Source organism: Panthera pardus, unplaced genomic scaffold (genome assembly GCF_024362965.1).
Source record: "Panthera pardus isolate Hobbes unplaced genomic scaffold, ASM2436296v1 HiC_scaffold_15, whole genome shotgun sequence".
NCBI lineage: Eukaryota > Metazoa > Chordata > Mammalia > Carnivora > Felidae > Panthera > Panthera pardus.
In genome coordinates, this window is record NW_026526710.1 from 27,462,461 (window position 1) to 27,480,724 (window position 18,264).

Below are 18,264 nucleotides of genomic sequence, written 5' to 3' on the forward strand. Positions count from 1 at the left end.
GCAGGAGAGATTGTCTTTTAATTTTCACAGTGGGAACTGGGCAATTCTGTATAAAATATAATCTCTACTTATTTGTACGGCTTGCTTGGTGCTTCAAAGACATTCATTTTTACCCCAAGTACAATACTTAATGCTCAGTTATGATAACTGTTCCCACAATCCTCTAGCCAAATCGGTCTGTCCTGGTGTTAGACAGTGCAGCCTGGTTGCCCTGCCTTACCGCAGCCTCTGCTCAGGGATGTGGGTGTGGCCACTGACCGCCCAGGGACAGCAGGTGGGGCCACCATGTGAGCAGGCTGGGATCATGGCCAGACGCAGGCTGTCTCCCTTTTAGCAAAGCTGATCTCTCTGCTTCCTCTGGGACCTGGCCTGCAGTTGCAGAGTGGACCTGCCATTAGGAGCAAAGCCAAGCTGAAATGTCCACACAGCAGGAACAGAAGAGCTGGTCCCCACAGCATCTTTGACTCAACAGTGGTTTCCAAGAGAAACTCAGAACAAATTCCCCTCTTTTTGAAGAAGCCTGAGCAAGTTTCTACTCTTTGCATGCCAAATAGCATAATATAGATCATAGCTTTTTTTTGTTTTTATACCATAGGCACTTTATAATTTGGGGGCTCCCATTTGCTCATATGTGTTTGCAGAACTGGAGTGTGGCATGCATTTGTGATTGACAGAGGCCTTCTAAAAAGCAGGCCTTGTAAGCACATGTGTAGACTTTCATCTGATGTTGACAAGAGGACCCCTGGCTCATCGAGGAGACTGTTCCCTGGCCAATCTTGACGAGAGTTCCCTTTGCGTTTCCTGCCCTGAATCCCTCCCACCTCCACAATCTTTCTTTTTTTTAGATTCAATATAACCCACATAACATATATTTCATATAACATAAAATTCACCATTTTGATTATACAATTCAGTGGTTTTTAGCACAGTCACAAGGTTGTGCAACTATCAATACTATTCCAGGATATTCCCATTGTCCCCAAAATAAATTCTATACCCAGTAGCAGTCCCTCTCAATTTCCCCTTCCCCAGGCCCCTGGCAATCACTAACCTACTTTCTGTTTCTGTGGATTTGCCTGTTCTGGATGTTTCATGTAAACCGAATCATATCATATGTGCCCTTTTGTGTCTGACTTCTTTCACTTAATAGAATGTCTTCAAGGTTCATTTATGCTGTCTCATGAATCAACGTTTCATTCCTCTTTATTCCACATGATATTTCGTTGTGTGATGCATCAGGTTTTGTGCATCACTTGAGGGACATTTGGGTTGTTTGCACTTTTTAGCTATTGTGAGTAATGCTGCCATGAACATCCGTGTGTGAGTTTTTGTGAGGACGTATGTTTTTAATTCTGAGTAAATACCCAGGAGTGGAACTGCCGGCTACCTCTGTGTTTAAGCTTTTAAGGAACCGCCAGACTCTTCCCAGATTCCTCACCGGCAGCTCGGCCTTTACAGAATTTCAGCAGCACTGAGAAGCACCTCTTCCCCCAAAATATTCCCAGGGTTTTTGCCACGGAAGAGGTTACTTTAACCGGGCTGAGAATTATTCCCTTCATAACAAGCATGAATGTTCAAAATACAATTCTGCTGAGCCAGGTAGCACAGTGACTTCAATTTCCACCAAGATATAAGTTCTATATTTTCTCTGAGCAATTTTAACGAGAGGGAAAAAGAAAATGCGTCAGAACACTGGGGATCTGCAAGGGGGAAGAAGGAGGCCACGGAGCCTGAATCCGGGGTAGGGTGCGTATGTTTAAAGGGACAGGCCAGCTTTTCCTATCAGTACCATAGTGAACACCAGGCTCCTGTTTTGCTAACTCATTTATTTCAAATAGCCCCTACTGAGCAGCGACTTCATGAAACAATATTCACCTAAGGGCTGGGCATTTAAGGACGAATAAGACACATTCCTTGAGGAATTAAAAGTCGGGTGGGTTGGACAAGATGACCTGAGGATCATCGTCCCAGGGATTTCCTCTGAGATCATGTCCCTTCATTGTTTTGATGCTGAAATGTCTTTTTTTTTTATTGGAGGGATGGGCATGGCTGATAAAGGCAGCTTCTGTTCCTTTTTTTTAAAAAAAATTTTTTTTCTTAATGTTTTTATTTATTTTTGAGACAGAGAGAGACAGAGCATGAGCAGGGAAGGGGCAGAGAGAGAGAGAGACACAGAATTGGAAGCAGGCTCCAGGTTCTGAGCCATCAGCACAGAGCCCGATGCGGGGCTCGAACTCACAGACTGTGAGATCATGACTGTGAGATCATGACCTGGGCTGAAGTTGGACGCTCAACCGACTGAGCCACCCAGGCGCCCCAGCTTCTGTTCCTTAAAATCCAATTTGGCAGCATGAAATTTGGTAGCCGTATGTTGGGTCTAACCAATGTTATTGAAACATTCCTTGTATTTTAAATCCCTCACCCCCACCTCAAAACCTGAGTTTAGACGAAAAGCAACAGCTATTAAGAGACAAAGGGTATTGATCCGTCTGGATTCCCACATGCATTAAAACAGATAAAGGAAGCAATGTTGGAGAAGTTAGGATTAGTGAGGTCTAGAGGGGGAATCGCTTCCTGTGATTCTGCCAGGCCCCGAGTCAAGAAAGCATAATGAAGCACTGGTGCCTCATTCCTGACGAGCCTGGAGTCTTGACCTCACGCACGAGCACTTTGTGCCATGGCTCTCGGTAATCTGAAAGGACGGGTCTGAAGGTCGTGGCTGTGTGCCACCTGTTTCTGGGAAACTGTGATCTTAAGTGCCTTAGTTTACCTCTCTGGACTTCAGCTTCCATGCTAGTGACATAACATCAGGAGCTTATGTGGGGCTCACCCATGTGCCAAGCACCATTTAGAGGACTTTGGTATATACCTATTTAATCCTATGGGAACTGAATGAGAATGGGACCCATGTCTGTTCCCATAAGTTTGCCCAGAGTCTCACACAATGGTCGTGGCAGAGCTGAGATCTGAATCCTGCCTCTTGTCAAGGCTCTACTTCTTCCTTTTAAAAAATTTATATTTGCATATTCTACCTTAAATCAAGTCATGATTTTTATTCCTGGAGTGGTAGGAGACTAAGTTGTCTGTTTCTCTTTAAAAAAAAATTTTTTTTAATGTTTATTTTTGAGAAAGAGAGAGAGAGAGAGGCAGAGCGCAAGAGGGGGGATGGGCAGAGAGAGAGAGAGAGAGAGAGAGGGAGACACAGAATCTGAAGCAGGCTCCAGGCTCTGAGCTGTCAGCACAGAGCCCCATGCAGGGCTCGAGCTCACGGACCGCAAGATCATGACCTAAGCTGAAGTTGGACGCTTCACCAACTGAGCCACCCGGGCGCCCCAGTTTCTCTTTTTTTTAAGAAAGAGAAATTCCTAACTTGACACTGAGTAGCACTGTGGTGTTTGCTCATGATGTCCCTGCTCAAGAAATACGGGAAAACGATGACAAAGCACATATTCACATCAACTTCAAATGCCAACGTATGTGAATTTTAAAATTATTTTGAGCTGTGCTTGAAATTCCCATTGCTAGCATTGACTTCAGATAGTCTTTCCATCTGTCTAACACTGCCATGGCCTTTACATGACTCTGAGATGATATGTTCGAGAAAGAGCGAGTAAGAGCTGGAAGGAAAGATAAAGGCCCTTTGGGAAGTGGAGTGCCTCCTGAAACCCTCCCAGGGTGAGTCCGAGCTCCCCTGGGAAGCTTGCCCCACTCCACACCCAAATCTAAACCAGTCTAAATGTACCACACGACATGAGAAAAACCACAGTGATGTATTCACCAGTGTAAACTAAGGGGCACACCAATTTGAAAAGGGAGTGTTGATTTAAGGCAGGACTTGAAGAAGAGGAATTTTAAATACTTTTCTAGTTCACGAAAAATTTCAATCAGTGAAGGGTTTCTTTAGTATATACAGTGGAGGGTCATTAATGCTCACCTCAGGGTGTATGCAACAGGTGTGTGCCATGCCGAGACCGCTCCCTAGATGTACCTGCTGCTCACCAAATGCTTGAGGACCACCTGCTTGTGGGCTGGGGTCGGGGGGTGAGCCAGTTCTTGGTCATCGTAAGAAGGAAGTTAAGTAAATTGTAACGCCATCAATCCTCCCCCATCTCAACCCCAAGATCCTCTTCCATCCTCTAAAGGACTCCCTCTCCATCTACTTCTCAGATGTGGTTTTAGGCTCTTCCTCTTCCTGAAATCAACCTCTGAGGATTGAATTTCCATGTCCAGGACCCTCTTCTCTATACACCCTGCCAGTCTCAATTGTGAGCTCCAGGCTCCTGCTTCATCTTTCCCCTCGGGTATTGCCTTTGGGATCGCTAACTTAATTTCTTCAAACCGGCGCTCGATACTGTCCCCTGTCCTCCCATAATACGTCCCAGGTTCCTTCATCTCAATAAATGGCACCATGACCTATCCTGTTGTCATCCTTGATCCCCACTTTCCTCCGCCTCCTGCATTTTGACCCACCATCTAGATCTGCCCGTTTGTGCCCCAGGGCTCGCCTCGACGACCCGAGGCATCCCACTCAGGTCCTTGTTTCCTTCTTTTAATTCTCCACACAGCAGTCAGAGTGACCCTGACAACGTCACTTATTGAGTCGGCTTTCACTCACTGCATTTGGAGGAAAATCCAAGTTCCTTGGCATGACCTTGGCACTTGGCTCCACTGACCTCTCTCATCTGTTTACGGCTACTCTTCCATTACCCATCTGCCTTCAGACTGGCTTCCCGTCCCTGCCTGGGACACACCCAGCACCTCTCCTTGGGGCCTTTTTATTGGCTTCTCTCAGTGTCCGTCACAAGATGCTGCTGCCTGAACTCCTATGGGCGGCCACACAACTACCCTCTCCTTGAAATCAGTATTCACGGCGTAGCTCCATCAGTGGGTAACAAATATGTGAATTCCCAGATTGTATGCTCATGAAATCTCTTCCACATGTATGAAGTTTTAGAGTTTACAGACTTAAAATGTAAAAGCACTCATTTCTTGCCGCCCCAAGAGTTATATAAAACAACTTTAAATACAGTTTTTATCAAAATAGCAAACATATCTAGAGCTTCTTGATTAACATTCTTCTCAGGCCCGTTATTGACTAACAGATATAGAATGAGGCTAAAATAGCAAAATGAAACAGGAAAATGAGCATTTCAGGGAAAAACAGTGAGCCAGCCTAGGCACCAGTATTTTCCTTCCTTCTTTTTTTTTTTTTTTTAAGTTTCTTTATTTCTGAGAGAGAGAGAGAGAGAGAGAGCACGCGCGCAAGCATGAGTGGGGGAGGAGCAGAGAGAGGGAGACACAGAAGCCAAAGCAGGCTCCAGGCTCCAAGCTTTCAGCACAGAGTCCGATGCGGGGCTTGAACTCGCAAACTGTGAGATCATGACCTGAGCCGAAGTCGGACGCTTACCCGACTGAGCCACCCAGGCGACCCCCCTTTCCTTATTTCTTGTTTTTCTTCTTACATTTTTTTCATCAAGTCTTTACTTACTATATTAATTACCACCTACTTTCAAGGTTCTAGTCTACTTCTAACTGTATAAGATGATCACTTAGTACTTTAAGTGAGAGCTTGGGCACAACTGCAGATGTCGATATTATTTTATTTATTTATTAACATTTTTAAAAAATGTTTTATTTATTTTTGAGAGAGAGAATGTGAGCAGGGGAGGAGCAGAGAGAGAGGGGGGCAGAGGATCCGAAGCGGGCTCTGCACTGACAGCAGAGAGCCTGATGTGGGGCTCGAACTCACGAACCATGACATCATGACCTGAGCCAAAGTCACATGCTCAATGGACTGTGCCACCTAGGTGCCCTGATATTATTTTAAAATTTAATTTGGGGGCCCTGCTCCAAAATGAATATATAACAGTGAATAAGTGCAGTCTAATTTATGGAAATACCTGTAATTTTATAGAAAGCAAAAAAAATGAACAGAACTAAAAACACTGATCAGGGTAAAATGAATACACCTGCTTCCGATTCCTATTGGATTTTTAGTTTTCCATCCACCAAATGTGTGTCACTTTAAAAGCTGATTTCTGTAGTAAGATGTTAATGCTTTGTTCCTTGCACTGAAGAGACATCATCGACCCTGGGAGGGCAGCGAACTGTGGGTGCAAGGGGAGCTTCAGACAGGCCAGGCCTTGATCAGAAGCTGACTTACTATTGTGCGCAGTCTATCAGCTGGTATTCGTTGGACCTCTCAAAGCACGCCTTCACGCCTTCATCGTCCCAAAGCTTCTTCACGTGATCAAAGAATTCCTAAAATCGGAAAAAGTTACAAAGAAGGAAGCACATGTGTTATCATCTTTTCAAAAGGTAAAAGTAAAAAGAAACTGCCAAAAAAATTTTTGCAGGTACCGCATGAACCGTTTTCTTTGAAGGAGTCGATGTTACACGCCATATACACCACACAGGGCTTGCGATCAGCGTGACAAAAACATGCACCTCTGTGATCATCGCTCACATCAACAGGTCAAACATTCTTGTTGTTCCAGGAAGTTCCCCCAAATGAAAATTACAAGTCAAAAGTAATTTTCTGGCATTCACCAACTATACATACGACAGCCATTTTAAGAATAATTTTAAGGTTTTTAGTACTCAGTCACCTGTCTAGTGGTAATGCCACTTCAGCAATGAAAAATCATGCCTATTACAATGATAAGTTTGTTTAGCTGCTGAGCCATGATTAGGAATGGGCATGACTGAACAGATGGGTCAAATTCGGCCCAGAAGCATTAGGTACACCAGAAGGAAACCTTTAAAATTTCACTCTTCGGGGATGTTAATTCACCGCTTTTTGGCATTTTTTAAAACTGTGAGTTAAATGTTGAACTGTGATTTTGGTTTCCTCAAGCCCATGTGAGCGCAAAGCTCAATTTCATCCATTACGGCAAGGAGCACCCTCCCTGAAAAGGAGGCCAAGAACTTTCCTTCTCTCGAAGTAAGAGGTGGCTTTATGAATTCTTATTTCCAAAATTACCCAAATTAAATTAGCAGTGCTATGGAACCAAATGACAACACATCAGCTGCTAAATATAAAAGAAGTTATGTAAAATTTCACAAACCCGTTCATTAGCATATTTATATCCCTTCCCACATCAGTCATCAGCCCTTCCTGGCAGCCCTAGGCAGCACCCAATTCCATCTCTGATCTGCACGAATGGGTCTGGGGCTTCTGATGCCTTATGTTCACTGTGGCTGCCATGTTCTCTAAGAATCAGCATTGATTTTTTGGAGAAAAAAAAATAAAGGGCTGGTTCTTTTGTTGGAGATTCACAATTCCATACAAGGGCGGATCCAAGTATTGTGGGGGCCTCTTTGAAAAAAGAAGAAAATCATGAGTACGCAATTCAGTACAAAACCCTAGAAGGGGCAGTAGGACTGAGGGGCCCTGAGCTTAAGCTTCATGAGGTTCTGACTGCCTAGAATCAGGAACAATCTTTAAAGGTTTGCCACATCTTTACACGTGTCATCTGTCTGGCTGCCTGTTGTCATTAACAAATCCAAACTATCCACAGCTGACAATGAAGGGGAACTTCATATGAAGGAGAGATGCTGAACCTCTCAATTTTTATCTCCCTCGATTTGTGGTTCCTTCTGGTGTCTCCCACCACTGCTCTTGTCACTCCATTGACGGAGTTTTTATCAGTATCCTTAAAATTTTTTTCTTCCTTCTAAGAGCCATATGAAGACACACACACACACACACACACACACACACACACCCAAATGAAAACTACTCTACTTGATATTGTCAAGATGGTCTGGTCTTGGAAGACAGTGATAACTCCCGTGTCATGGTGATATTCGGAGTTAAGCCCCATCTCTCTCCCCCTCCTGCAAACCCCAAGTGCAACAGTCTCTTGAATAAAGTTCCTGACTGTCTTTGTCAAGTGTCAGAATCATTTTTTTCTGTCAGCAGTCTGAGCTGAAGCCTCTGAGACAGAATTACAAAGCAGTGCTTGAATCAAGATCCAAGATACAGGATTTCTGAGGTCCGTGTTCATAGCAGTAGTAGAACAGGAATTGCGGGCACTGTGGTTTTAAAGCAGATGATCTGGACAACACCAGATGAACACAGAAACAACAGTCTCTCTGTTTCAGCTTCCTAATTGGTGACCAAAGATGTCGGACTAGAACAGAGCTAGAGATCGACAGAGAGCCTGGATTCTCCATGTTTACTTTTATTTTTTTTAACGTTTGTCCATTTTTGAGAGACAGAGTGAGAGCAGGGGGAGGGGCAGACAGAGAGGGAGACACAGCAGGCTCCGAGCTGTCAGCACAGAGCCCGACTCGGGGCTTGAACTCACCAACCACAAGACCGTGACCAGAGCTGAAGGCAGACACTTAACTAACTGAGCCGCCCAGGCACCCCACTCCATGTTTACTTTTAAGGGGTTCTAAAAACCTCATGGAAAATTCCAGAGCTGCTACTGCTGTTGCTTCTGCCTTTTATTAGGGAAAATTTCAAACTTACAAAAGGAGAGAGAAGAATTCCCCAGGCCTCTCATTCCTCAGCCTCCACGTTTATCAACACATGGCCAATTCTCTCTCTCTCTCTTTTAATAACTCATGGCTTTTCCCCCACATTTCCTATTTTGCAGCACATCTCTTACATCGAATCATTTTATTTCAACATTGTTTCTAACAGATAAAGGCTCTTAAAAGTCATAGCCACAGTACCATTATCTCCATGAAAAATATCACAACAAATAAAGAAATGATTCTGTAACATCATTACTCAGTCAGCCAATTCAGCTTCTTCAGCTATATTTAAACAGTTGTCCAGAGCCAAGCTAGAATTTTCACGTGTTTGCTAAACCAACTGGGAAATAAATATGAGGAATAATTTTGGTATGCCTCCATTAGCAACTAAGATGAATAGTATTAAATAAAAATAATTTCAGTACTGTGCATGTGTGTGTATGTGTCTGAAAAAAGAAGGATGATTCACAGAGAAATGTAATTTGCTTTTGACAACTGAGAATATGTAGAAGTTGAGAGTATAAAAAGAAAATTCTTGGGGCACCTGGGTGGCTCAGTTGGCTGAGTGTTCGACTCTTGGTTTTGGCTCAGGTCATGATCTCACTGTCATGAGATCAAGCCCCCACGGGGGTGGGGGTGGGGGGTCTATGCTGACAGCATGGAGCCTGCTTGGGATTTTCTCTCTTTCTCTCTTCAAAAATAAATAAATAAACTTAAAAAAAGAAAATTACGGACATTTCTTAATTTTCTTCTGTATTACTGAACAAAAATTGCCTTGTGATCTTCATATATTTAGCAACTGAAATACACATTTATGTTATTCTTATTTAAAGGGATTTGACATAGCATAACCTATAAAGTTATCAAGTCACTGAGTTGTACAGCTGAAACTAATGTCACATTGTGTGTCAATGCTCTTCACATTTAAAAAATAAAAATAAAAAAATCCAAAGGGGTTTGAGTTGTGTTATAGAAACTAAAAACCAGGGGCGCCTGGTTGGCTTAGTCGGTTGAGCATCCAACTTCGGCGGCTCAGGTCATGATCTCGCGGTTTGTGAGTTCAAGCCCCGCGTCGGGCTCTGTGCTGACAGCTCAGAGCCGGGAGCCTGCTTCAGATTCTGTGTCCCGCTCTCTCTCCGCCCCATCCCTGCTTGTGCTCTGTCTCTCTCTTTCAAAAATGAATAAACATTAAAAAAAAATAAAAAAAAAAGAAAGTAAAAATCATACACACACAGGTCTTGAAGGAGAGCTTTCACATGTGGTGTGGATGGAACCCCTCCCTGGGTTGAGTGTTAAGATGTTCTTCATGCTCATTACCTAATATCCCTTCTAAGACGACTACGGAAAATCTCTCTCCAATATTAGTATCGGGAATACTTTTTCTGCATCTCTCAAAGCCGCTTTTTATCTTTTATTATTAATTTTTAATCACAGGGACCCTCTGGCTCTTGGGCTGTTTTCATTTATGTCACTGAGTTGACCGCACGAAAGCGCTGAGGTTCTGTACTGGGGTCAGTCTTCATGCGTGTCAAGTCATGATCTCATGGTTCTTGAGTTCGAGCCCTGAGTTGGGTTCTCTGCTGTCAGCATGGAGACTCCTTGGGATGCTCTCTCCCCCTCTCTCTGCCCCCTCCTCTCTCTCAAGAATAAATAAAGATTAAAAAAAAGAGGTCATACATAGTATTTACTGAGTGCCTTGTATGTTCTAGGCAGTATTCTAAGAGCCTTATATACAAGGTCTCCAAGCCTTACACTTTGGATTCTAACTCCACTTTCGGTTCCGCATAACTTACTCTCCTGATCCTAACTTCCTTCTCCTGTGTTTTCACATATTTCATTACCTTGTATTACAACTTTGTAAGCAGCACTAAATCCTTTCTGGAACAAGCTGAAGCACAAACAAATGTTTGCTGGATCTTTATATGGGAACACAGTGGATAATGTCCACCACCACAATCGAACGGACCTTAGGAATAGGCAGTGGGAAGGTCAGAAGTCCTTTATTTACATGGGATTTTCTAAAGCTCAAGTTGAGGTCTGATTCATTTAAAATACACACACTCAATTTTATCCCTTGGCTAACAGAAAGACTGAATAGGTTTTTGTCATTTTTTTTTTTCAGATATATCTGGTGGATATCATGCCTGCCGACACTATCGTTCTGTTATTCGTAATCTCTGTCCGTCCTCAAATCTAATTCAATACAGTATGTCTAAAATTCTATTGAGAAACAGCTTTTAGAAACTATGTTAAAAGAAAAGCCAAACATTAAATCACTAGCAGTCCCCTCATCCATGTCCTATGACCACCACCAGGCAGCAATCTCAGCAGGTTACCACATATGAAAAGGGGTCATGCTGGGGCACCTGGGTGGCTCCGTCGGTTAAGCCTCTGACTTCTGCTCAAGTCACGATCTCATGGTTCATGAGTTTGAGCCCTGAGTTGGGCTCTCTGCTGTCAGCACGGAGCCTCCTTGGGATGCTCTCTCCCTCTCTCTCTGCCCCCTCTTCTCTCTCAAGAATAAATAAAGATTAAAAAAAAAGAGGTCATACCTAGTATTTACTGAGTGCCTTGTGTGTTCTAGGCAGTATTCTAAGGGCCTTATATACAAGCTCTCATCAGAGACACCCCTGCCGTGTAGGTGATTCCATTCCCATTTACTGAGGACAGAATGAGTTGCTTATGGACACTTGATACTTGCTCAAGCTCTCTTGGCTAGGAAGTGGTCGACCCTGGATTCCAAAACCTGCTCTGAGGCCAGCTGGCTTCCTTCTCCTTTGCTGGATGGCTGTTCCCAGTGAGGGCAAACGCAAATGTACAACGTACCCCACACTCGTCTATTTTTTTCTCCTTTAGGACAGCCTACTTTAACTATTCTTAGAATCATTTTTAACAGCTTTTGAGGTATACTATACATACTACAAAATTCACCCATTTACTTACAAAGTCGTGCAACCACCAACGCAATCAAGTTTTAGAACGCCTCCATCATCTCCTCACCCCTCTCTGGTGCCAAGCTCCGCCCCAACCCCGGGTCTCAGACACCTTTCATCTACTTCTGTCTCCACAGCTTTACCTTTTCTAGAAATTTCATATAGATGCAATCACCTTGTCTTTTTGTGTCTGGCTTCTTTGACTCAGCATGATTATTTTCGAGATTCACCCATTTTGTTATGTATATTTTAGCAGTCTGTTCCTTCTTAAAAATTGCTGAATTCTAGGCCATTGTATGAATATACCTTGTTTTGTTTATTCATTCACCAGTTGATGGTCATTTGGGTTATTTCCAGTTCTTGACTGTTATGAATAGTGCCATTAGGAATATCTGTGTACCAGACTGGGTTGATAGCCAGAGTGGAATTCCTGGATTATATGGTAGGTGTTTAACTTAAAAATTTTTTGTTAACGTTTATTTATTTTTAACGTTTATTTTTGAGACAGAGAGAGACACAGCATGAATGGGGGAGGGGCAGAGAGAGAGGGAGACACAGAATCGGAAGCAGGCTCCAGGCTCTGAGCCATCAGCCCAGGGCCTGACGTGGGGCTCGAACTCACGGACCGCGAGATCGTGACCTGAGCTGAAGTCGGCCGCTTAACCGACTGAGCCACCCAGGCGCCCCAATGTTTATTTATTTTTGAGAGAGAGAGAAAGACAGACTGTGAGTGGGGGAGGGGCAGAGAGAGAGAGAGGCACAGAATCTGAAGCAGGTTCCAGGCTCTGAGCTGTCAGCACAGAGCCCAACGCAGGGTTCAAACTCACGAACTGCACCGAAGTCAGATGTCCAACCGACTGAGCCACCCAGGTGCCCCGGTAGGTGTTTAACTTTAAGAAACTGATGCACTGGGACACCGGGTGGCTCAGTCGGTTAAGTGTCCGACTCTTGATTTCGGCTCAGGTCATGATCTTACAGTCGTGAGATCCGCGTGGGGCTCTGCACTGGGCCACAGAGCCTGCTTAAGATTCTCTCTCTCCCTCTGCTCTTCCCCCAGTTGCATGTGTGCTGTCTTTCAAAAACAAAACAAAACAAAACAAAACAAAACAAAACAAAACAAAACAAAACAAAACCAAAAAAACCCCCAACAGCATCCCCCCCCTCTCAACCTGCTGCATTGTTTTCCAAAGTGGCTATTCCATTTTACATTGTCAAGAGGTCAGTGTCTAGGGGTTCTGGTTTCGCCACATGGTCTCCCATGCTTGCTTCTGTCAGTCTTTTTAATTCGAATTACTCTGGTGAGTGTGTAATGGTATCTAATTGTGGCTTCAGTTTGCATTTCCCTGACGACCAATGAGTTTGAGCATCTTTTCATGTGATTGCTAGCAACTTGCGTATCTTCTTTTTGAGTGTCTGTTCAAATATTTTGCCCACTTAAAAAAAAAACTGGGTTGTATGCCTTCTTAGTATGGAGTTTTATTTCTTTTATAAGAATAAGGGATTTAAAAAATTATCTGGATTTAAGTCTTTTGTCAGCTCTAGGTGTTGCAAATATTTCCTCCTAAAGTGGAACTTGCATTTTAATTTTCTAAAGTGTCTTTTGATGAGCAAAGTTTTAAATTTTCTGATGCCCAGTGAATCAATTTTATCCTTTTAGCATTTATGCTTTTTTTGTGTGTTCTAAGAAATCTTTTCCTAACCCAGAGTAAAAAAATATATATATATATATATAATATATTATTATAATTATAATATAATTATATATATATATATAATTATAATATATTATAATTATAATATAATTATATTATATAATATATTAAAATATATAATATATATTATATATATAAAAATTTGTATATAAAAAAATATATATATATTTCCCCCAAGTTTTCTTCTGTAAGTTTTAGAGTCATAGTTCTTACGTTTAGGTCTATGATTCATTTGAGTTAATTTTTGAGTATGGTGTGAGGAAAGGGTCAAGTTTCATTTTTTTTCCGTATGGGTATCCAGCTTCCCCAGCATATTTATTGCAAAGAACCTTCCCCACTGACTTACTTTGGTACCTTTGTTGAGATAGACTATATACATGTGGGTCTATTCCTGGACTCTCAATTCTGTATCACACTGAACTGTAAGTCCCTTCTTTCGCCAACAATACACTGTCTCGATTGCTGCAACATGTAGTAAGTCTTAAAATTAGTAGTGTGAACTCCTCCAGCTTCGCTTTTCTTTTTCAACATCATTTTGGCTGTTCTAGGTCTTTTGAATTGCCACATACATTTTAGAATTAGCTTGTCGATTTCTATAAAAATCCTGCTGGTATTTTGATTGAGATTGCATTGAATATATAGTTCACTTAAGGGAGAAGTGTTCTAATCCATGAATATGATGTGTTTATTTATGTCTTATTTAAATTCTTTTGTAATTTACTGGGTATAGAACTTTCATATCATTTGTTAAATTTTTTCCTCTATAGATTTCTTGGATGTTATTTAAAAAATTTTTGTTAACATTTATTCATTTTTGAGAGATAGAGAGAGACAGAGCATGAGCATGGGAGGGGCAGAGAGAGGGAGACACAGAATCCGAAGCAGGCTCCAGGGTCTGAGCTCAGCACAGAGCCTGACACGGGGCTTGAACTCACGAACTGCGAGATCATGACCTGAGACAAAGTTGGACACTCAACTGATTGAGCCACCCAGGTGCCCCACTTGGATGTTATTTTAAATGTACAGGTTTTTAAAATTTCATTTTTGGATTTCTTTTTCATTGCTAGTATGTAGAAATACAATTGGTTTCTGTATATGATCTTATAGCCTGCAACCTTGTTAATCTCACCTGTAAGTTCTAGGTGCTTTAAAGTGCAGCTGTGTATAGAAACAGCCACATGGCTCTGGTCTCTCCTCTCTCTTCCTAAAGTGTGACCCATTAGGCAGAATCATACCCTGGAGCAGAATCAGAATTCTCTGTGGTTCCAAGTACAGAGTGCTGAGCCTAGGGGACTTCACTCCCTGCTGTGGCCATGTTTCATGGCTTTTGCTGCTCTTAAACACTTTTTTTTTTTTTTTTTTTTTTTAAAGATACGCTAAGGGGCGCTTGGGTGGCTCAGTTGGTTAAGCGTCTGACTTTGGCTCAGGTCATGATCTCGTGGTTTGTGAGTTCAAGCCCCACGTTGGGCTCTGTGCTGACAGCTCAAAGCCTTGAGCCTGCTTCAAATTCTGTGCTTCCTTCTCTCTCTGCTCCCCGCCCCCTGCTCACACTCTGTCTCTTTCTAAAATAAATAAACATTAAAAAAGTTTTTAAAAAAGATACACTAAGATTTGTCTAGGGATTTTACTTTTATTTCCAAATTATAATCTCACAAAACAACTGCGGTAAGTATAAAGTTTTAGTTAATCAGATCCACGAACCATAGCAGAGAATCAAATAAATCGACCTCATAGTGATGAGAACATAATATTCCTCAAGTATTTCTTTCTCCACAAACTTAATTTTTGAGCTTTTGATTTCCCCTTCACAACACTCCCACTCTTATACCTAAGAGTCTCTCTGTAAAATCCTAATTCTCTGAGAAAATTGTGCACTTGGAAAATGTCTAAGAGACTCATCAGAGAAACTTATTTGTGTGGGAACAGAAATAAAATAATTAGGTATTTTCATTAGGGATAAAAGACTCAAAGAATCACGACTTTAGTCACTGCTTCCAGACAATTCTCTATCAAGTTTTCTGACACAAGTTCTCGTTGGAACATAATTACATAACGCTTTAAGGTATTATTCTTGGTCTTCTTAGTCACTCTGACTTCTTTGTTTTTTGTGCTGAGAGGCAACATGAAAGGAGGACCCCTCCTCTTTGGGAAGAAAGTGAGATTTAAAGTAAATGTCTTTAAAAGTGCGTTTGCTATATTTTTGCTGGCAACAATTATAGAATTAGATACACATTTCTTTGAGAAAGTTTTAGTGTAAAACATACTAACGGTATCTAATAAGGAATCAGAAAATACTCATGGTTTGAGCATGGATTTTTGTACTGGAGTGCCTGGGATCAAATCCCAGCGACTGAGACTCAGTTTCCTTTTCTGCTCCACAGGATACAACAGTTCTTCTGGGCAGAGGTTGGCTGGGACAGGTCAGTATCTGGGGAACAGGAAGTGTACGTGTGAGGGGTGAGGGGAGGAAGGAGACGAAGTAAGGTGGCTGGAAATACAAAACGAGACGTGGGATGGGGTGACATGGGGGGGCCAATCCTGACTCAAGACAGCCAAGAGAGTGATGACCAACAGCGTGAGGTGCCGGTGAATGGTGAGGGTCCGGGAGAGTCCTTTGACACAGGACAGCACAGAACACAGCGCAGTGTTTCTGTAAGAATGGGGCAAGAGCCGTCAGATTCCAACAGGCCAAGAGGGAAACACACGGTGAGGAAACAGAAGTCACGGGTAGGCTCCAGAATGGAGTTCTAGAAACATCTACCACACACTTGCTGGTATAAGGCATTACACCAGGCGCTGGTGTGAGAAAGAGAGGGCTCGGGATTTCAGAACGTAAGGAGAGGGATGAGCCGGGTCACCAGCACAAGGCAGGTGATGGTGCGGCTGTGCAAAGAACCAAGAGCAGTGCTTAACTTCCCACCCAGTGCTTCTGATCCTGGATTTACCCTAGACTTGCAGACCCTTCCAGAAAGGCACCCCCCCCCCCCCCCCCAGCCAATGTGGCTTGTCCAGATTTACCCATTTAACAGCTGGGGAGGGAATGAAGCTGGCTGAATACTGTGTAAGATTACTAGAAGGAAGGAAAGAAAAGGGTGCAGGATATTTACATAAGAAGGTGTGTTACAACTTGGGAAATGTGCCTTCATGGTCTTGTGCTGCAAACTGAGCTTCCGAGTCCTTTGCACAGGGGTAGGGTGCCTGCCAGTGACCTCAAGGACCAACAGCTCTCCCCTGCAACAGAAACAGGGTGCAGCCAGGAGCTGCCATGGGGGCAGCTACGTGTGTACCCGGACCCTAAAGTTAGCTGACGGTGTCCTGAGTGGGCAAGAACACAATCATGCGGGGTTTTGTCATGGGAAACGTGGGGCCCCGCAGCTCTGCTGGGTGGACCAGTGAGAGCGCTCTCTGGGAGGTGACAAACAGCCACCAGAAACTTCGGGACCTCGCACTACATTGGAGGCACTGGTGATTCAAATTTCGATGTAGATATAAAAGAAGGTATTTCAAAGGTAACCACGGAGCTCCTTGGCGATTCTGCAGCAGCTGCCAATCTGACAACAGACAACCAACATAAAAGGGAAGGAAAACTGTCCCCAAACCCCAAACACCGTGCATGTTTGTGCAAGATCGTCTTTCGGATTTCTTCCATTTCGGGGACTCTGATTTTAAATGTCGTGTTTTTCCTCTTTCTTTTTATTTCTTATGCACCAGTTTTACTGGGATATAATTCACACACCACACGATTCACCCATTTGAAGTGTACAATTCAATGGTTTTCAGTATACTCGTAGAGTTGTGCAGCCATCTCGACAATTGCTTTTGGAACGTGACCTCTCCCCACCCCCCGAAGTCTTATATTGTCAGCAGTCACCCCCCACGTTCCTCCCCCCCAGCCTGTGGCAATCACTGATCTACTTTCTCTCTCCTCAGAGCTGCCTATTCTGGACATTTCATATACGTGGACTCGTAGAACACAAGGTCTTTTGTGTTCGGCTTCTTTCCCCCAGCATGTTTCCAGGTTCATTCATATTACAGTACGGATCAGTGCTTCATTCCCTTTTATTGCCAAACAATATCGCATTGTGTGATGGATCACATCTTGTTCATCTATTCATCATCTGGTGGACATTTGAGTTGTTTGCACTTTTTGGCTACCGTGAACAATGCTGCCACGAACACCTGTGTGCGAGTGTTTGTGTGGATGCGTGTTTTTAATTCTCTTGGGCACACACCTAGCAGTGGGCCTCCTTTCTTTCCCCAGGGAAACATCTGGAACCATTTACAAGAATTACTAATTGGAATTTCTAATTGCACGTGTTTAATTCATCTCAGCATTTGATGACCAATCAGTTATGTGTCCTAACGGAGGCTGACAGTGTGGTAGATATTACAAGATGGTCAATCTCATCTAGCTTCTGAATGTACTTCAGGTTTAATGTGAACACAGACAGGGGTGCCCGGGTGGTTCAGCTGGTTAGGTGTCCGACTCAGGCTCAGGTCATGATCTCTCGGTTCGTGAGTTCGTGAGTTCGTGAGTTCGTGAGTTCCAGCCCCGCGTCGGGCTCTGTGCCGACAGCTCGGAGCCTGGAGCCTGGAGCCTGCTTCGGATTCTGTGTCTCCCTCTGTCTCTGCCCCCTCCCCCACTCACACTCTGTCTGTCTCTCGCTCTCAAAAAATAAATAATGAACATCAAACAGATTTAACTTTGAACGCAGACAGACCTGGCCTTCTTGAGCTCCTGACAATTGCAAAATAAAAAGACTCGAAGATGACTTGAGGCCCCGGCTCCTCCCGCCTGGGCCCCACATCTGTGTTCTGCTGCAGTGGCTGGCAGTCATCTCCTGAGCTCACTTGGGGCCGTGCCCCGGGGAAACAGGAGGCACCAGGGAAGGGCAGAGCCAGTTCTATTCCTTTGGAGCTTACAGTGACCAAGTGAGTGTTTGGAAGGAGAGTTGTGTGGGGCGGAGGGAGTGATTATTCCCTCCACACCCTCCACTGTGGACTCAAACAATAGATGTTATTCATCCACAGGTGTGATTCGGCCAATGTTATCGAGGGCTCAGAATGGGTAAGCGTTGTGAGGGGCAAGAACAAAAGACAAAGTTTTAAAAAAAAGGAATGAAAAGGGCCTG

At 43.4% G+C, this 18,264-nt stretch overlaps 1 protein-coding gene across 5 annotated transcripts in view; it reads right to left on the reverse strand.

Moving 5' to 3' along the window:
• The window catches only part of GNAL (G protein subunit alpha L), a 156,115-nt gene that overhangs the window by 41,370 nt on the left and 96,481 nt on the right, over window positions 1-18,264 (reverse strand). For all 5 annotated transcript variants that reach the window (XM_019433856.2, XM_053902373.1, XM_019433858.2 and 2 more), the window contains one exon: window positions 6,164-6,261. In XM_019433856.2, coding sequence (XP_019289401.2) covers window positions 6,164-6,261 — 98 coding nt within the window. The remainder of the gene's footprint in view (window positions 1-6,163; window positions 6,262-18,264) is intronic.